General features: G+C 48.6%; 1 protein-coding gene across 4 annotated transcripts in view; it reads right to left on the bottom strand.

Annotated features, from left to right (window-relative positions):
- AGK (acylglycerol kinase) overlaps nucleotides 1–21,115 on the bottom strand; it is a 71,985-nt gene that overhangs the window by 32,152 nt on the left and 18,718 nt on the right. For all 4 annotated transcript variants that reach the window (XM_045855705.1, XM_045855706.1, XM_045855703.1 and 1 more), the window contains exons 3-5: nucleotides 9,740–9,779; nucleotides 6,806–6,885; nucleotides 264–339 (exon numbers count right to left, since the gene is read on the bottom strand). In XM_045855705.1, the coding sequence (XP_045711661.1) occupies nucleotides 264–339; nucleotides 6,806–6,885; nucleotides 9,740–9,779 (196 nt within the window). The remainder of the gene's footprint in view (nucleotides 1–263; nucleotides 340–6,805; nucleotides 6,886–9,739; nucleotides 9,780–21,115) is intronic.

Below are 21,115 nucleotides of genomic sequence, written 5' to 3' on the forward strand. Positions count from 1 at the left end.
TCTTCCGAGAGATAGCAATTCCACGTCCTACTTTCACATGAGGGAGACAGGTTTCTGCCTCTTGTCTAACTCTCCTCTGACAATGAGACACTGGCAATGCTCGAAGGAAACAAAACCGCTTTCACCGTCAGAACCAGCACGCAACGTAGACCTCTCTGACCGTGGCTCCAGGGACTCTGATTTCTGCGAGCCGGCCGAGAGGAGAGGCTGCGTCACAAGCCGCAGCAGCAGGGACAAGACCGACGCTCCGCGGCAGGCCTCACCTTGACGACGGTCACATCCATGCCGGACAAGTGCAAGATCGGGGCAGCGTTTTTTTCAAACAGAGTCCGTGCTTTGCTGTAGACAAAGGAAAAAACACAAACATTTTAACTCAGGTTCTCAAGGGGAGAACAAAGAGCCCAAGCACCTTCTGCAGCACAGAACAAAGAAAGAGACCAAGGCACACAGGCTCCCTCTACGAGTTCACGTGCAGGAAGTTTAACAATGAGAAAGGAGCGTCTTTGGCCAGGGACGCAGAGCCCGCACTGGGGGCCTGCAGGAGTTCAGGCTTTGTCCGATACAGTGAGCTCGTGTCCATTTGGGATGTCTCAGCTCCCCGTGCAGTTCCTGAGGAAGAACATACACCACACAGAGAGCCACTCAAACAAAAATGTTTGATTCAGCCAACAAGTATTTGTTGAGCACCTACTATGTGCTAGGCAGGTGTAGGAGCTGGAGAGACCACACGACAAAGCAGACAAAAAATACTTGCAATTTAAGTATAATGAGTTATTTCCTCAAGGAACTTATTTGTATTCCAGCGGCAGAAGGAGAGAATGTATTTACTCTGTTTACCATTTTTCACATGGCCCCAGGGAACAGACCGAACCAAACAGATTATCGCTTAATTCTAACCAATGAACACAACCTTTGCGGGAGAAACACGTCATTTGTAACTATTCCAAATGCTATCTTTACTTCTTAAGTTTTAAACCTGCAGTAAAATCCCTGGAGAGAGCAATATTCTTTTCCATGACGGCCAAATGTCTGCTAGGATAGAGAAGTTAGAAATGAACTACGGGATAATCAGCAGCTTCCCAAACTCCCAGCAGGGCCCGCCCTTCTCTGAGCTGCCCCAGCACCGGGTCTGCGTCTCCCTCAGGGACTTGCACACAGCAGGATGATGAGGGGTTTGCTAGACGGTCCGGGACCAGACCCAACGCCTTGCGGAGACAGACCCCGAGCACGTCCCTGCGTCCCCTGGCCTCTAGGAGTGTGTCTGGCGCAGGTGGAGCACACTTACTAAAAACCTAAGGAATTAATGCGCAAATGAACGCATGAATAGACCCACCCTAAATGTGGACCTGTGCATTCTGAGAGGAAATGACATGACTATGATGTAACAAGAGAAACAGTTAAAAAGCCCTTAGAAAAGTGTAAGTGTTTTAAAAGTATCAGCCCTGGCTGGTGTGGCTCAGGGGACTGAGTGCCGGTTTGTGAGTCAAAAGGTCACTGGTTTGATTCCCGGTCAGGGCACAAGCCTGGGTGGAGGGCCGGGTCCCCGGTTGGGGGGTGCGAGAGGCAATGGACTGATGTGTCTCTCACACATCACTGCTTCTCTCCCTCTCTTTCTCCCTCCCCTCCCCTTTCTCCAAAAATAAATAAATAAATAAAATCTTTAAAAAATAAAAAACACACATCATTCTGATAGTGACTCTTGTCCAGTTCAGGACAGGATGCAAAAAAAAAGCCTAGGAATCAAGGAACACAGAGGTTGCCGAAGGTCCCCAACGGCGCAGTCTCGAAGCTGAACAAGTACGTGTGAAACATACCGACCGGGAGACCCGCCTTTTCGCCCAACTACTTTCAACTATCACGTCGGAAACAAACCAGTCCTTCTGAAACAGTCAACTGGCCAAACAGCTAACTGTTACATCCACATTTACTCAGCTCTCTTTCAAAAAGTTTTTTTTAAACAGTCATGCCTGCTTTGACTTTCTTGAGAATGATGTATACTAGAAAGATGCAAGGTTAGCCAATGACAAACACGTGCAGACCAAATTCCACATTCTCTACACGGAAGAGAACCACCACCAATGGCAGACAAAACACAGAACCTTTATTGTGAATTAAAATGGAAGTTGAGAAGCCTGGATAGATGTTCCCAAGAACCGTTTGAGAGACCATCCCAAGCCAAGGGCCTAACCGAGCGGGTGATAAGCACATTACACAAACACCCCCTGCCTTTCCCACTGCGCTGAGCGCGTCACAGAATTAACACGAAAGGCTCAACGGAGGGGTCTCCTCGCAGCTCGCCGTGTCTGCGGCTCAGCCCCAACGGCAGCGGGCTGGGGCAGTCACACTGCACGCACCCCTCCTTCCCGGACGCTGTCATCATGGACGGACGGAGAAGGCAGGATCTGCTGGAGGTGGATAGGATCTATCTCCGAGAAGCAAACCTCTGAAGAAGTCTCAATCCGCCACATTAACTACTTAGAAAAATCTGGAAGCTCCTTTAAGTGAGCCTAAGAAATAAGACTTGAACATTTGGGTCTTTATTCATGGCTTTGTGTGATGCCACGGGTACAGAAGATTTCTGAAAGTGAAGACACTGTTTTCCTTTCTAATGTTCCGTGTAAAAGATTAAAAACCGGGTGTTATAGTAAGAAGTGCATTATTTATTACACAATCAAGGGTGAGACAGCACTGGAAATAAAAACTGTATATACTTGTAGCAATTTCCAGGTTCATGCACACACACACAAAAATAATTACTCCTTAATGCATTATTTATTCATGATAAACACACACTTATGTTATTTCTTAAAGCCTCTTATGTAGTTTTAAACCAGCACTACATAATGATGTAGCAACACAATAAATAGTAAATTGTGTGTCAGGGAAGAGTCAAGACGAGAAAAACAGAGCAGTAAATAGTGAAAGCTTTAAAAAGCGATGCTGGAGCGTCTCAGAGCGGCTGCTTGCTAGCGTGGTGCAGGGTTCACCTTGCTCAGGGGACGACCACTTTAGGGGGGACAGCCTTTCCCGAGCCTCGCCTTTAGATAAAGACAGTGTGCTTTTAAGCAAGAATTTATCTTTAAAAATGCAAATACATTTACGTGTACAGATGTGACCAAACCTAAAAAACAAAGTCTTTAAAAACGTATCTCTTAGAAGTAGAAACTCAATATAACTGATTATAGCCCAGACCAGCTGCCGTCTATTTCTCTTCATCAGAATTAACAAGTTGCTGAATTACCGGTTTCCAGAGGAACAGGACCTAGAACAGGCCAAGGAGGCGGCAGGAAGGGTGCACGCACTCTCGGGACGGGCGGGAGAGCACAGCGGCGAATCTCGTGAGCCCACAGGTGAACAGCAGCAGTGACAGCCGCTCGTATTGCCCTCACCCCACCTTCCTGTGACGCTCCGAAGGGATCTCACTGCATCCTAAAGGCACCTGTTACAGTGGTAGTTTTGTAAGGTTATGGGCTATTGCTTTTCCCATTTTACGAAAGAGTACACAGAGCATTTAAGTGAAGTAGCTCCCACAATATGACAGAGCAGAAAAGAGTTTACAGACTGGTCCTTCAAACTTGGAAGCCCAAGGAGTTCTGTGCTACTTCTGCACTGACCACCACTGCTTACCGAGTCATCTTGGGTGTTCTGACTGTGTTGTGTTAGGCTCCACAGCTGCTATGATGCAGTGATGCTGTTAAACAAGAGTGATCAACAGGCATTGCAACTGGGTGCTTATAGGGGAAGGAGTGGCTTTAACAAAGCTGTGCAGACAGGATCAACTAGGCAGAGTAACGGAGACGATTTAAATAATCTGCAGGTGAGTATCTTACATTGTTGAATTAAAGAGAAATAAGGGCACGCCTTGTCCTTGTATCTGTGAAGCCACACTTCATCTCAAGAAATTACAAGAGAAACTTCTTTCAGAAGCTGAAAGTGTTTCCTCTAAGACCAGGAGCAAGGCCAGGATGGACGTCACCACCACCTGTGTGCTGTACAGCACCGAAGCCCCAGCCACAGCAGCCGGACGAGACAGAGAGAAAAGGCATCCAACACAGAAACAAAGAAGTGAAACTCACGCTTGCAATGATGTGATAGCACATATACCACGGAAAGCCCTGAAGACTTCACCCCAAAACTGTCAGAACTAATAGATGGCTTTGGTAAAATTGTAGGATACAGAATCAATACATAGAAATCTATTGCATTTCTACACACCAATAATGAATGATTACAAGAAAAAGTTAAAATAAAATCTCATTTACAATGGCATCAAAAAGTATAAAACGCCTAAGAACAAATTTAACCAATGAAATAAAAGACCTGTACAAAACTATTATAAGATACTGGAGAAAGAAACTGAACAAGATACAAATAAATGGAAGGATATACTTTACTCACGGATTGGAAGGATTAATATTGTTAAAATGTCCTTCCCACCTAAAGCAATATACAGAGTCAATACAGCCCCTATTAAAATACCAATAGCATGCTTCTCTAAATTAGAATAACCCTAAAATTTATATGGAAACCTAAAAGACCGCAAACAGCAAAATAAATCTTGAGAAAGAACAAAGTGGGAAATATCATGCTCCCTGGTATAAAACTACACTACAAAGCTACAATAATCAAAACAGTATGGTACCAGCAGAAAAACAGACACACAGACCAATGGACCAGAACGGAGACCCCCAAAATAAACCCATACCTGTGGGAAACTACTTTTCAACAAAGGAGCAAAAACACACAATGGAGAAAGGGAAGCCTGTTCAATAAGTGGTGCTGGGAAAACTGAAAAGCCACAGGCAAAACAATAAAACTAGGCTGCTGTTGAATACCATACACACAAATTAACTCAAAATGGATTAAAGACAACTGAAACAGTAAAATACATAGAAGAAAACATAGGTACTAAACCTCTGAACCTTCGTCTGTCTCAGAGAAGTTTTTAAGAACTTGACCCCAAAGACAAAAGAAGTAAAAACAAAAATATGTAAACAGGACTACATCACACTAAAAGCTTTTGCACAGCAAAAGAAACGATCAATAAAACAAAAAAGCAACCAACTGAAGGGGAGAAGACATGCAAATGACACCTCTGATAAGAGTTTAATATTAATATCTAAAATATAAAATGAACTCATGTAACTTAACAACAAAGAAGCAAACAGTCCAATTAAAAACGGGCAGAGGACTGAACACTTTCCCCAAGAAGACATACAGGTGGCCGACAGATACATTAAAAAATGCTCAACTCCGCTAGCAATGAGTGAAATGTAAACCAAAACCACGAGATACCACCTATTAGAAGGGTTATCAATGAGACAAGAAATAACACGGGGGAAATGGTGGTGGGAAAATGGAGACAACTGTATTCGAACATTAATAAAAAGAAAGAAGGAAAAAGAAAGAAAGAACAAGTGTTAGAGAGGATACAGACAAAAAAAGAACTCTCATTCACTGCAGGTGGGAATGTACATTTGTACAACCATCGTGGAAAACAGTATGGAAGTTCCCCAAAAAATGAACAACAGAGCTACCACATGACCCAGCAAGCCCTCTTCGGGGGTCTCTCCCTGGAAAACGCGGAAACATCTATTGGTAAAGATACACGTGCCCCTGTGTCCCCGCAGCATCATTCACAGCGGCTGAGGCTGGAAACACCCGAACGGCCCCCCGCAGCCGAGGGAACACAGGGGAGGCGGCACACGCCGGCATCCACGACAGACACGAAAAGTGATGAAGTGCTGCCGTTGTCAACCACAGAGACGGGCGCGGACCGTTTCAGGCTCAGTGAAGTCAGTCAGATGCTGAAGGACAAAAACTGTCTGATTTCACTCGTGTGGGGTATAAAACAAAGTGACAGACAAACTCACTGACGCAGACCACGGTACAGTGGTCACCGGAGGGGAAGGAGAGGCGGAGGATGAAGGAGACAGGGCTTCAGGTGGTGAGCACACAGGGCAACACGCAGGTGAGGTACGAGGGAACTGTACGCTTGACACTTCTGTGATTGACCAACGTCACCCCAAAATTTAACTGTCTAAAAGAGTGCAGAGAGTTCCCGCACACTCCTCGCCCCACTGCACACACAGCCCACCCCCTTCGACACCTCACTCCAGTGTGGGACACCTGTCTGTGGGACACCTGTGTGTGGGACGTCTGTTACAGTAACGCACAGGGACACGTGAGCATCACCCAGGGTCCCAAGCATCCCTCACAGCTGGATTCCCACAGTCCCTCACCTGACCCAGCCAGCCCGCCAGACCGCTCACGGTCCTGCGACACAGCAAGAAACACAGTTAGTCGCCCCTGCCCTAGGCCCCTGTCCGTGGACCGTCTCCTCAGCCCAGAAGAGCGAGCGCTCTCCCTGGGGTGCCCCCCACCCCACCGGCCCGGCTGAGGCTCCCTCCTCCAGGGAAGAACGCTGCTGCCCGTGCCAGCCCAGGGCGCTTGGCCATCCCTGATCGCCTTGCAACAGAGAAGGTCTAATAACCCACGTCACAGCGGCAGGGGCTCCCCCAAGGGGGCTGCTGCCAAGCAGGAGAGACTTACTTGCGGGTGTTAATTCTGGAATGGTCAGTGAACTTCAATTAGCCAAGCCTGCTAAGCACCAGTCAGCTTTACAGGTGTACCTCATTACCCGTTCTCTCTTCATCACACACACACCTGATTGCTGGGAGAGTGTTGAACCTAGTCTTCCAGTTCCAAACAACCCAACTAGCTGCCTGCCATCCCATGATTATTCCCCCCCTATAAAGACTGAGCACGCAGCAGACCACCAACGCGTACTTAACGAGTCGCCTACCCTTTGCAAGCGGCGGGGTTGAGGAAGACGGTTGCCCTCTTCACCTGCGCGTTGGGAGGGATGAGTTGATTGCCAAACACCTAGAACGGGACAAAGAAAAGGTTTAAGTGAATGTCCTTTTATTTTTATTCAGTTAGTGATCACATATATTCTTTCATTCCAGAAGAATTTACTTCCAGAAGATATAATAGTTACTCTAGGAGGAAAAAAAAAATGTTCTTTCATGATTTCACATTAACACAAACGCCATAAGCAACAACACAAAAGTGTCCCGTTATTTAATAACAAAACAAGCCCTGCTTTACCCACAAGAGGTAACTTGTGTTTTCTCCACAAGCTACGGCCAGGTTTATCACAGACACACAAGTGAGACAACAGCTGCCAGAAGGGGATTCTAATCCATTTGTCTTTCGTTTCCAGAGTGTGATCTTTTCCCACTTCAACTTATTACTAAAGCTTATTTATGAAGAATCTTTGTGTTACCAATTAATCTTCATATATTTACATACATCTGAACTAATACTCTACCTGCCTCCGCTGCTTTGCTACCTTGAATGACAACTAAGTAGCATCAGCTGTGACAGGAAAAGGACTGTAATTAATGTTCTCCAAGTACTTAGTATTTGCCACTTTCACACGCATTATTCTTCGTTCTGAGAAACCTAGGAGGTCTTGTCTTAAACTTTCCCCTTTTAAGAGATTAGAAAGACAGCATTCAGAAAGATTGAATCCACGTCACATTGTTAATAAAGTACAGCCTAGCATTTACATCGGTGAGCTCCAAAATCCTGACTTCTCCTTCTCTGTCAGCTCTAAAGCGCGGAGAGAGGACGAGGCAGATTCCGAGGCCTGGAGATCTAGGGCGCGACCACCAGGAGCGCAAGGTCCAGGAAAAGGACGAGAGGAGGAACGCGGCACAGAGGGCAAAGTTCCGCGTCTCAGACGGTGGGGAGCAGGTCTGGGCCCAGAAGGCAGGATCCCAGGGTAGGTGCACAAAGCACCTAAAGGGAAGAATGAGAGGTAATAACTAGATTTTCATTAAACAGCTGACTCTACATCTACCTCCTGCCTGAGGTCCACTGGAGAGCCTTTTTTACCATTGTCGATTTCTTGCTTTAAAAAAAATAAACTTTTTCTGAATAGTTCAGAAAGACATACTGTTTCTTTGTTTAAAAAAAAATGACACTCTGGTGCATTATAATTTCTACTGTTTTCAGTCTTACTGAATTAGACCTTAACATTTGGCTGCCAAATCTCTAAATATTACAATTTGTTCTTGTTCTATCCATACTCTTTCTGGAGTGTGGCCACAAATGATATAATTGACAAGTTCTCGTGCCCACCCAGTTCCGGGTCCACAGCTCCACACTCTTCCCCCTCGTCCTGGTTTCTGTTCTGCTCTCCGGAACACTTACTTGCAACTCAACTTTCAGGTCAACAGCAGGTTAAGGAGTTTATGTAAGACTATGATGAGCTAAGTTTACATGAAGTTTAAAAACTCACATTCTTTCAAAAATTTAGACTTGAGAGAAGGGCATGAATAGGAAATGTAACTAGAGGACATTCTAAGAATGAATTCACTTTTATCAGACAGAAGGTAAGTGTGTGTGTGTTGGGAAGAAGAGAATTCGAACAGTGGGAAGAGCCCCAGCTGGCGTAGGTCAGTGGACTGAGTGCTGGCCTGCAAACCACAGAGTTGCAAGTTCGATTCCCAGTCGGGGCACAAGCCTGGGTGGTGGGCCAGGTACCAGTAGGTGGCACATGAGACAACCACGCATTGATGTTTCTCCTTCCCTTCCCCTCTCTAAAATAAAAAAAAATCTCTAAGAAAAGAAGAGCGTAAAGAGGTAAATAAATGAAAAGGTGGAAATAACTCGAGAACACAGTCTCTGAAGAAGTAAGAGGGAATGGACTTTCAAACGAAGGCAGAGGCATTTATCGTAGACAAGGGAGGACCCCATGACCGGCCTGTCTTGAAGAGAGACAGAAAAGGTTCCCCTCTATGATTTTCCAGCTGCTAATGGTAAGTTAACTTGTGGAGGGGATCACCTCGATTTGAATACAAAGTTCGAGTTCATTTCCAAAACCACTTAGAGCCCTATGAGGTAAAACAAGCGACCAAGTGCTCAGATTCAGAAAACAGACTCAGAACGGTTAGGGGATCACAAAAGAAAGGAACTTACTTGCTGACGGTACCTACTGTCACTGTCACCCATGGAAGCATTTCGGGAACAAACAGCAGGTTTGCCACCCGCGTCTCCTACTACAGACCTCATGCCTTTTTCCTTTCCTGTTTCTTTTTCTGGTATTTCTGCCATAATAAACATAAATGGCACACAACAAGAAGGCAACTCAATCACAGAATTTGCCTGCGAGGTATAATGCACAGGTTTGGAGAGGCGAAAAGAACCAAAATGCGGTCTCGGCCTTGAGAGGATTCACAACTGCACTGTCCCGAGCACAGCGAGATACTGGGAGATTTAAGCGCACTATCACGGGGCGCACGTGGGGCGCACGTGGTACGCACTGGCTGCGATGAGGGAGCGGAGCTTTAGAGATAGGAACCAACAGCTGTAAGGAGGTTTGTCTTTGAGAAGTAACACCTGTTCTGAACTGACAGCCTGTGGGGGGCTCTTCGGGCCGGGATGAGTCAGGGCTTAGCCTCGTCCTCAGGAACGCCCGTGGAAGGGAACAAATTCCCGGAGCCCCGCCCACGCGCCCCGGGACTCAGCCCGCGGTAGACAGGCCTCCGGAGGTGGGCGCTGCTCTGTGCCAGGCGGCTCACGCCCTCCACCTGACGCGGCCCCGTCCCCGAGACAGTGGGCAAACACCGCACCTCGGGACGGGAGGCACAGCGCGTGCGCCCCGAACAGTGCACATCTCCCGCACTGTGGAAACCAGGTGCTCCCACTGGTTCACAGCGAACGGCCTTACCTGAGCTTCCTGACAGGCCGCTCTCCGCAGCAGGTTATCACTAGCAGAGAAAACAGAAGAGAACGAATGTTAGCTTTAATAAGCAGGTTAAAACCCAAACAAAATGTTCTTTTAAATATGTACAACTCTTCCCTACGCACTACCCGAATGAAGGTTTCCTGAAGACCTGTGACAAATGACGACCGTGTCCGAAAAACACTTCCTCCGAATGACATACGGTGTTAATGACTTCCATATAACGGCAGGCAGAATAACACCCCCCGAAATGGCCACATCCGAACCCCCAGAACCCGAGGCTCTGTGGCGTCACAGATGGCAGTACGTGTGGCACCTGGTGACGGGCACGTTCCGATGGTCTGTGAGGGCAGCTGAATTAAGTCTCCAGGGTGCTCAGAAGAGAGAAACGCTCGTGGCTGTGATGATGAGCAAGTCTGACTACGGCAGACGGATGGTGGGAAAGAGGCAGCCGTGCTGGCTCTGAGGACGGAGGCCAGGACCGCGGGGACCTCCTGGAAGCTGGAAAGGCAAGGACGTGGGCTCTTCCTGACAGCCTCCAAAAGGAGTGCAGCCCTGGCCGAAACCTGGATTTGGGCCCAGCGGGACCGCGCTGGCCGCCTCCCCCACAGAGCTGTAAGGTGATAAATCTCCGTGCTGCTAAATCACTCAGTTTGCGATCGTCCGGGAGGGCACAATAGAAAGGTAATGCGCCCATCCTGCATGTTTCTGACCCGGCGGAAGTTGCTCAGGTCACTCACCAGAAACAAATCTGATGTTTAGTTGCTTCTGCTGCTGTTTTATCTAAACCTCTTATTTTTTGTATCACTGTCAGACACCCACTTATATCCTAACGGGCAAATTGTGGCATGAGGCAAAATTTTGCCTTTCATGAAATAGACATACAAGTCCAGGAAGCATTGAGAGTCCCACACCAAGACACATCGTAATTAAAATGCTAAAAGTTAAAGATAAAGAAAGAATCTTAAAAGCAGCAAGAAAAACGCAGTTACCTACAAAGGAGCTCCCATTAGACTGTTAGCTGATGCGGGCCAGAGGAACTGGCAAGAAGTATTCAAAGTGATGAAAAGCAAAAAGCAAGGACCTACAACCAAGATGACCCTGTCCAGCAAGGCTACCAATTAGAATGGAAGGGCAAATGAAGTGCTTCCCAGACAAAGTAAAACTACAGGAGTTCATCATCACCAAGCCATTACTACATGAAATGTTAAAGGGACTTGTTTAAGAAAAGAAGATCACAACTATGAACATTAATATGGCGAGAGATTCACAACCATTAACAACTGAATCTAAAAAACAAACTAAGCAACATACACAGGTTGGGACTGACCTGGGCCTGCACCACCCAGGAAACCCCAGGGCTAGAGCACCCAGTGGACAGCAATATAGGTCATTTTGGAGCGCCACCACCCTGCCCCTACACAGCTGATCCTCCATGGAGGGAGGAGGTTGGTGGTCAGTGGTCACAGCCAGTCCTTGCAGCTGAATAGCCTGGGTAAATCCCTCCCATTGACCTGCCAACAGCATCCAAGGCTCAACCACAAGAGGAAGGTGTACTCAGCCCACAGAAAGGTCACACCTCGGGTACTCAGCTTGTGTGATAGGGGAGGCTGTGCCACTGGACCCTACAGGACACCTACTACATTAGGCCACACCACCAAGACACAGAGTCAAAGCAACTCTACCTAATAACATAGAAACCAACACAGGGAGGCTGCCAAAACAAAGAGACAAAGAAACATGACCCAAATGAAAGAACAGATCCAAACTCCAGGAGAAGAGCTGAAGAGAATGGAGATAAGCAATCATATCAGATGCAGATTTCAAAACACTGCTCATAAGGATGCTCAAGGAACTTAGTGAGGACCTCAGCAGCATAAAGAAGACCCAGTCAGAAACAAAGGGTACACTAACTGAAATAAATAACTATTACAGGGAAACAACAGTAGAGTGAATGAAGCCAAGAATCAAATCAATGATTTGGAACATCAGGAAGCAAAAACCAACCAATCAGAACAATAAGAAGAAAAAAGAATTAAAAAAAAAAACAAGGACAGTGTTAGCAGCCTGTGGGTAACTTTAATCAACCCAACATTCACTTCACAGGCGTGCCAGAAGAAGAGAAAGAGCAAAAAACTGGAAATCTATTTGAAAAGTAATGAAAAGAAACTTCTCTAATTTGGTGGGGGTGATAGACATGCAAGTCCAGGAAGCACAGGGAGTCCCAAACGAGACAGACACAAAGAGGCCCACCCCAACACACGTCATAATCGAAATGCCAAAGGTTAAAGATAAAAAGATGGGAGGGTGAGTATGGGAGAATGGGTGAGAGGGGAGGGGCTTAAGAAGTACAAAAATAAATAAATAATTTTGCCTTTCAAAAATAAAAACATTCGATCAAAGTATCTATTCAGCATAAAGGTCTCTAGAATGCGTCTGCTGTGCACACCGTAAGAGCACTTTCAATGGCGGACTGCCCACAGGGCCCCAGAACCTTCTCCGTGTGACGCCTGCTGCCGGCACTGCCAAGACAACTGCTGGTACTCAGGTTGAAATTAAGAAAACTAGTACCCAGAACAGATGACCAACACACAATTTACAGAAAAGAACTAAAAGGAGAAATGGGCATTTCATTTAAATTCTCTTTCTAGACCTCTTTCATAACATCGTTGCCCTTGAATTTTGCAGCTTTATAGTGATTTAAACTGACTTTTGATATTTAAGGTTGAACTAAGAGAAAACAGCCAACCACTTGCTTTTGGCCACAGGTGTCGTCTAAGGCTGCTCCGTGATTTTCCTTCCACAGCCAGGCTGGAGAAGCGGCCTCAGATTCCACCGTGCGGCCAGCTTCCACCAGAAAACCCTGTCCCAGGGCACATACCAACACCGCCCAGCTGAAACCTACGATCGAGGTGCCGGTAAAACCATAATGACACCAGTTCCCCCAAAGTGCCTGCTGCACTGTGACAAAGACTTCACGGGCACCAGGCCTCGTGAGGTCCGGCTCACAAGGCCTTTCCTGCCGGGCTCAGTCCCCACGTGCCCAAGTGACACTGCTCCACCACCACCCTGTGGCAAGGGGGAGTTAGCTGTACAAGTTCCCCTCTCCCCCCTCACCCAGGGTTCAGAGAGAGCCGTGCATCCTTCTCCCCACCCCCATCCCTCTCCATCATTGTAGCATCAACAAATACACACACACACATACACATATGTACACAAACACACACACACAGGATGAGGTAAGTCCAGGGTACAAACTAGTGAACTAGTTTAAAATAACTAACGTGTCCACAACCCTTTACAGCTGCCTCGATACCTCACATCCATAACCTTCTACACAATGACGAGGGAATGCACCAAACCCTCAGCAACCGCTGGGCTACAGACTGCAACGAGGCTCTGTGCAGCGACCTGCACACTGTGACCGGTCCCCGTGGACTGGAACCCCCGGTCCAGCTCCCCCACGAGCCTGGGGTTTCACCGCCTCCAACCTTGCCCGGCTGCTCGCCCAACCACTGGGTTGGATGTGTCTTCTCGTTCAGGGATTAACCTGTGCCTCCAGTCGTGCACCTATAAGCACATCCTGAGGGTTACACTGTGCACATCCTCTGTGCTTCTGCAGACGCCAAGTGCCTGTCTACATCCCTGTCCTTTCCCCCGGCGGCTCCTCCCTTGTACGAGGAACAGGCCCCTGAAGGAGCCAGGTTCTCTGCGTCATAGTGGGCCCACCTTCCACAATGCGTTTCGGCCACAGACACTGTGGCCTCGCTGGAGAGAGAACAGCCCCAAATCTGTGTAAGAATATGGGGCAGCACCTCAGATCATTTTTTCCTAAATTCTTCTTTGCTAGAAGGAACATTTTGATGGTCGACTGGTGATTAAGAATAGTATTAAAGATGTCTCTCTTGAGCTTACTAACACTGCTTGATTTTATCAGAGTGCTATTCAAAACTCAAGATTTCTTGATAGTTTCCTGAATGTTAATGAGTCAAAAGGAATATGCTGTCAGTACTACTTGTAAGAAAGCCGGAATATGTATCAATTTAGATACTACAAAGGAAAATCTCATTGTGATCATACTTTTATTAAATATCAAAAATGGTGTTAACCATCTTGGTCTTACTCTGTGAACCAAGCTATTTCTAAAAATCAAACATTCTCAAAGAAAAAAAGAGTTCTCCCACTGAGGTATTCTGATGGTCTATCTGCAAACTATTTCAAAAGAGAAGTTCCTCCCTGCGTGGTGTGGCTCAGTTGGCTAAACCTCACCCCATAACCGTAAGGCTGAGGGTTCGATTCCCCATCAGGGCCCGTGCCTGGGCTGCAAGTTCGAACCCTGGTCCAGGTGTGGAAAACCTGCAAGTGTTGGAAGGTGACCGACACAGCAGCCTGAAGGCGGGTGGGGACAGCTGGGGGTGGCCGGCCACGGCAGTGGCAGCAGAAGAGGAGGTCTGAGGAGTCAGGCACAGGAGGGTCACCAAGGGCCTTTCAAGCTATTTAAAAAGTCTGGATTTTACCCGACAGGCCGTGAAAAGGTTTTAAAAAAGAGAACAGATGGAGTAACCCCCTCTCCATTTTAGAAGGACCTTCCTGGGCGCAGGGTGAAGATGGCACTGGCCAGAGAAAGACTAGACCGAGAGAGGAAAGGCAGGGCCCTTCAGGGACTGCAGGTCAGTGATGGCAGCGACGACGACGGACCCCAGGACCCCGGCAGCAGCGGGGACAGAGGGAAGAGGACAGACTCAGCAGATATTCAGGAGGAAACCTGAGGGCTGGCTTGTGGGAAGGAACGGAAAGGGCGGGGTCAAAGACAGCGCCTGCGTTTCTGCCGCGGCCACGTGGCGCTCTTTGCAGAGCTGACAGGCGCGAGGAGGTGCAGGCGAGGAGGAACTGGATCTGTGGGCGTGAGACCTTGAGGAGACCCCAGGCGGCGTGTCTAGGGGACAGCCAGACACACCCCTGGAACAGCAGTCTGCCGTGCTGGCTAAAGACGCACACGGTGATCAGAGGGAGGGGCCCGGGGAGGATGCACAGCGGCTTAGGAGCAGAGCGGTGGGAGGAGCCACGCTGGGCACAGGCGGGAAGAGCCAGCAGAGGCTCAAGTGGACGGAGACTGCTCCGCCTCTGAGAGCCGAAGGAGAAACGGTGGACACGGGAGGGGCAGGGTAAGCGCCATTTTCCTGATCCCCCAGCATCCCCGGACGCTGCCTCGACGCTCGACAAATTGCAGGTTTTGCTGTTTCTAAAAGTGCCGATGATGGGCCCCTCCAAGGATCTGATCGTTTTATCCCCTCTGCCTTTAAGACATAGAAGGCCAAACACCTACCGCCCGCGCCCTCACCCCGCCGCACACAAAACTGAGTGTCTTAGCTTTCTTCCTTGACTGTAACTCAAGTCATGGAGAAGTCACCATGTTCTCTTCCAGAGCACAGACTCGTATAGCTAGTGGTCCTCAGTGAACACCTGCATGGTAGTAAGTAGCAAACGTTTGAACAGGAGAGACAGACTCACTACAGGAAAGGCTGGTTGTGCGAGTATTCCGCGTCCTTGAACCCAGAGATCAGCGGGGCCGGTCCTTCAGTGGGACGACCCCCAGGGGCAAGAGGAAGAATCACCCTGGTGAGTACGGAAGAGGACAAAAAGCCTACAACAGTCACCGGTGTGTTACTAGAGCAAGACGACCCAAGGGGTGTGTGCGTGTGCGCATGTGTGTGTTTGGGGAGAGGTAATGGAACTGGTTCCCTCTAAACCAGCTCAGTGATGAACCCCAAGAAACATCCCAGTGGCTGGGACTGGCCAGCTGAGAAATCCCGGAGTGTTAACGGTCAAGAACCTGAAAGTGAGCTGAAAACCCTGTCTCACACACACGGACACACAGACACACGGACACACAACTACGGTGCCTCCATTCCAAGCCCGTGTTCTCCCCACTACCCCGTGGTGTCTCCCGGGAGAGCTGACGCTAAACGCAACCTGGAAGCGGTGCTGTGAGATGGAGTCGCATCAAACAGAGTCTCCGAAGATGTGCTCACTATGAAATGCAGGTATTCTTTCACCGAAAGAAATTAGAAGCTCCTGGATTATAAAATGGGAAAAAAAAATCTGACGTCAGTCAGCCCCAGGCTTTAAAAGAATACGAACGTGCCCGCTACCACGGGAAATGAGATGCTCTCAATTCGTTCTGTGCCGTAAATGTTTTATTTATTGCTGTAGGACTGCAGAATGAGCTAAGTTCTCACTTCGGTAACAACTTCACAGGGAGCGAGAAATCCCATCGATCCCTCCCGCTTCTCTAGACACAGTCCTTCCCGCCACGGGCCCGAGGCACATCGTGCCGTCTCCACCACCAGCCTTTCCCCTCGGTGCACGCAAGCACAGTTCTGCTCCACGTGAAACAGATTTCAGGTTTCCACACTTACAGCAATCACTTCAGCCTATCCGAGCTCCCCAGAATAATTCATCATGACATCGCCGGGGGCAGTGCCCACTGGGGGCCCCCGTACCGGTGGGGATGGGGTGGGGATGGGGTGGGGATGGGAGCACAGACGAAAAGGAAGCTCAGAGGAGGCAGTCTCTGGTGCGCAGGGAAAGGGCTTCTTCAAATGAACACTGCCCCCCCCCCATTCACCCGACTCCCCACCCACACAGACACTGGTCTACCTGGGCAGTGCGGCCCCGCAGGCGCGGGGAGTGCGGATCGTGTCTGCCCGAGAGAAAGACAGGACCACGTGACCACGAGGGGGCGACGCCGGCTGCGAAGGAAGAAAGCCTGGGGTTCTGGACCTAAAGAGGGCTCATATGGCTAGGAGACGAAGGGCAGTGTGCGAGGCCGGAAACTCTAAGAGAACAGTAAAAATGTTAACGGTTCTTATGAGGATTTTAGGGCCTTCTGGCCTGGCCTTTCCAGCAACCTAAGGATGACCTCTCTGCTCGTTCCCCAGGCCTCCCCATCATGTGTTACCTGCTACTTACGGAATTTGTACCTTCTTATCGGTCCTGAGCGTGAGGACCTGGAGACCTTCCCTAGTGTCGTGGAAGCACAAAGGGCCAGGAAGGAACCCACTGATTACTGTGGAGTAAGGGCCGGCCCCTCATCCCAGCGCCCCTTAGCATGCATACAAGAGGAGTGAAAACAGGGGCCCTGGGCCGTCACCGGCATTAAAACGCCACGGTCTCAGTGGCTGATGGTGAAAGTGCAGCAACAGGAAGACCGAGCGAACGGTGCCCACCGTCACACACACAGGACAAGGGCACTGCTTCCCTCTGGACAAGTGGCAAGTGCGCCACCCTTGTGGTCCGGGGCTCTGAGGTCAAATGGTGTCTCTGAATGGGTGTCTTTAGTTGCTGGTCTGTTTAGCAAGGCCACCAAAAAAAACAAAAAAAAAAAAAAAACACTTTTAATAATATAAAGCAAGCCAAGAGCATTTCCCCAAGTCTAAATTTGCTAAAATAGGGAGGGAGGGAGGAGTCTTATTCTTGGTTAACAAGAATGAATGGCTGAGCACTGAAATTGAAAATCTAGTAAAAATCGCTACTGAGGAGTGAGCTGATACAAGAACTGCAGTATCTCACGTCTCTGAAAAGTCAATCCTCCCTGCGGGCCTTTGCCGAAATACATTTTAACCTGCTCACAGCATGAGATGTGCAACTTACCCCCGACAATGAACTTACCCGCTGTTAACCACAGCTTCCTAATGTCTACAGCAACTTCCAGGTCTCGAACCCCTGTTTTCACTACCTCTGTCTACCTCCTTGTCGAAGTATCAAAGCCCACGGCAGCCAGGCAAATAAAATGCCTGTATCAAAGGTACCGAAGCCCAAGTTCTACTTCCTGAAAGCCTCGAGTGTTACGGTTGGAAGAGTCCTTAGAAGTCGTCTAGTCCCACGTTTCCAACCTCGCCCCGCACACGCGGATCCCCGCCAACCGCAGGACACAACAGCACCCCAGGGGCAGCACAGGCTCTGCCATCGGTGATTCTCATCTGGGCAAAGGGACACACACGCGCAGCATAGGCACCACAGCTCCGACCCGAGTCCCGAAGCCCCAGGGGTCCGGGGTGCTCCGTGCGGGAGGGTGGGTGCTGTCCAGCAGTGCCTTCTCCTTCGAGCGCCTGGAAACTAGTAACCGATGTGGTCTGAGAAGACGCCCCGCCTGGGGAGTTGTCCAGCGCCGGACAGAAGTTACTAAAGACGGCCCTGGGAGTCGCGTCTCCTGACTCTCAGCCTGGCCTCTTTCTCTCGAGGTTCTGCGTCTACTCTGTTCTCTGAGGGCCTTCCCCAATGACAAAAGTGCAACCGATAAGGGTCTGTCCACGGTCTGTTTACTCATGCACACAGGCAAACGCCACCATCTGCGGTCAGCTCAATTCGTGAGTTATCACCATAGTGGTGCACTGTTCTCTTTCCTGCAAGTGCGCTCAGGAAAAAGCCCAACTAAGCCCAACCCCGCTCTCTATTCATTCACTCAAAAGCACTTAGAAGCCAAAGACTCAATCTCCCCTCAATGAGAAAACTCCGCTAATAATAATAGTTAATAATTCAGTAAGAGCTACAGTGAAGCGCTAATGTGTTGCCTTTCTTTCCTACTCTCTGAAATACAGAAATGCAACACCCCCCTTCTCCCAGTCTCATTAGTTCCCAACCACTTTAGTCTACACAGGGTGGGGTAAAAGTAGGCTTGCAGTTTGTCTTATGGGAAACAATAATTAAAAAACAATAATACAAGAGTCCACTGTGTCTCACATGCTCACAACGGTAAGCCGGCATCTGCCCCCCTGGACTGAGGTGTACTTCAGCGGGAAAATCCACTACCTGTAGACATGGTAAGCACCTCCAAACTTCTTAGGTTTTCTCCACACAACGTGTTCTCCCTCCGATTCAGGACGGGAAATTACTTAATGAAAGCGGCATCCCCTGAGGGGTCCCCTCACACAGCCCCGCTAATCGTGTTGGTCTGTGCTAGAGAAGCTGTCAGCAACCGAGGTGGAGGTGGATTCTGCAGGCTTCCCCTCACTCCGTGGAGAAAACTGGAAGTGGAGGAAGCCTCTATCCTCACAGCTTGCTCTTTTTCTCCTCCCGGAACACATAATTATCCTATTTTCACCCTCTTATTCTAGCCTCAGCTTTCCGCAGAAACACCAGTTTCTGCTCCTGCTCCAACATCCCAACACTCACAGGAGCAAAGGGAGTTGGCAGAGCTCTGTGGACCATCTCCGAGGGCTGCTGGGTTCGTCTCTGTGGGCTCCTGGGTTCACGTTCAAGTCCAGACGGCACCACGTCAGGTGAGACTCCAGCTGCCCCTAAAGGCCACTGTTCTGAGCTGCCACCACCAGCCGCTTTTGCGATGGTTCCTACCCCTGCATAACTCTCCTCAGCATTCCACTGGCATGTTTCACGGCCCATTTACTCCTCCTTCCTGCTCTCTTCTCCGCCCGTTCACTCACACCCAGCACCTCAATTTAAACATCCTATGCCAGATAGTTTTCTTCCATTTGCTATAAAACATCAACTTTACTAGGCAATCAAAACCTGGCTCTTTGTTTTACTGACCACTACACGTTGGCACACACGGCACAAACACACACACACTGAGTGTCCATTACATACAAGGTACTCCGGTCTACAGGGGTTGTGAGAGCTCTTCAGGAAGACGAGGTGCCTCCCGCCCAAGCAAGTTGTTCTGTATCAACACTGTGCACAGAGTGATGTTTACTGTGGGCCCCAGGGTGCAGCGCAGATCTGGACAACTTCTGACCTGTAAGCTCAAATCACACGGTCAGGATCTGTGTTGGTCCATGACCCAAAATATATGAGAGGCCAGTTATTGCCTAGCGAGGGGTTAGAACAATCGCAGCTGATGCTAAAACTGTCTGCAGTGCTGGAAGCAGCTAAAACCATTGATATAAATATCACTAAAAATGATGTAAAATCAACAAAACAAACTATAACTTAAATGTATCTCCTGCCCTTCCATCTCAGCACCCCCCACACCAATAAACATGAGGAAGAAACAAAACAATGATACAGATTTTTTAAAAATAACAAACATCTGTTTTCTAAGTAATCTGACAAAAGAGTTGAAAGGAAAGGGAACATAATGAAATTTCATTGTGCTAAATGCCCTGGCCGGGCAGCGTAGTTGGACAGAGTCATCCCCATGCACAAAAGGTTGCAGGTTCAATCCCTGGTTAGGGCTCATATAAGAATCAACCAATGAGTACATAAAGAAGTGGAAGAACAAATTGATGTTTTCCTTTCTCTCTCTCTCTCAAATCAATAAACAAAATAAAATGCATCTTTCTAAAATAAAAAAGGTTCCCCGATTCCCAATCAAATCGGGGCTGACAGGCATGTATATCATTTAACTGTCCATAAATGAGCTTCTTTAAATAGTAACTATTAATACCCCAAATCTCAGCATCTGCTTGGGCACAGAGTGACAGACATGAAGCTTGAAATGGCTAAGAAGTCAAACAAACTGCTTTCTTAAAATTATAACATAGCCCTGGCTGGTGTGGCTCAGTGGATTGAGCACCAGTCTGCGAACCAAAGGGTCACTGGTTCGATTCCCAGTCAGGGCACGTGCCTGGGTGGTGGGCCAGGTAGGGCCCCCAGTAGGGGGCGTGGGACAGGCAACCACACACTGATGTTTTTCTCCCTCTCTTTTTCTTTCCCTTCCCCTCCCTCTAAAAAATAAATTAAAAAATATCTTTTTAAAAAGTTATAACACAATCCGCAATGAAGAGAAGCCATGAGGGGGCAAGCCCTCACTACCCTCTGCGGCGGCTGCACCAGCCAGGCCCAGGCCGCTGACTGCCACATCAGGGGCTTCTCCAGGCTGACGTCACGTAAAACTCCTGCTTTGTCTGAAATCCCAGAGACACTGACAAATGAAGCACAAGACATTACTGAAACCATGATCTATAACCCTCCCCGCAAAATACAAGTCCAGTCAAGTGTGGCTCCCTCCTAATTTCCCCCTGGAATCTAACAATTCCCCTGGAGAGCCTGCCAGCATCCAAAACCAACATCTCTAAAAGGGAACAGAATACTGTCTCCTTCAACCGATTCTCCTGGCAACTTTCCTCTTTCCATACAGCCAGTCATCCTTGTCCTGACGCCAAAAACAGATTCCCCTGCCTCCCTCTCCCTCAACCGAACACCCACTCGGCCAGCAGTAGTAATAACAGCTAGCGTTTTTCCAGAAGTCAACTACTCGCCAGGCACTAGACACTCCAAAACCACCTGCTAAACGGATCTCAGCATCCCAGTCACCTCCGAAGAAACTGAGGCGCGGTTCCAAGTTCAGAAACTTGATGAAGGTCACACAGCCAATAAGCAGCGAGACCCAAGCCCGACAGC

This window comes from Phyllostomus hastatus, unplaced genomic scaffold, assembly GCF_019186645.2.
Source record: "Phyllostomus hastatus isolate PE091 unplaced genomic scaffold, TTU_PhHast_1.1 phas_scaffold_114, whole genome shotgun sequence".
Taxonomy (NCBI): Eukaryota; Metazoa; Chordata; class Mammalia; order Chiroptera; family Phyllostomidae; genus Phyllostomus; species Phyllostomus hastatus.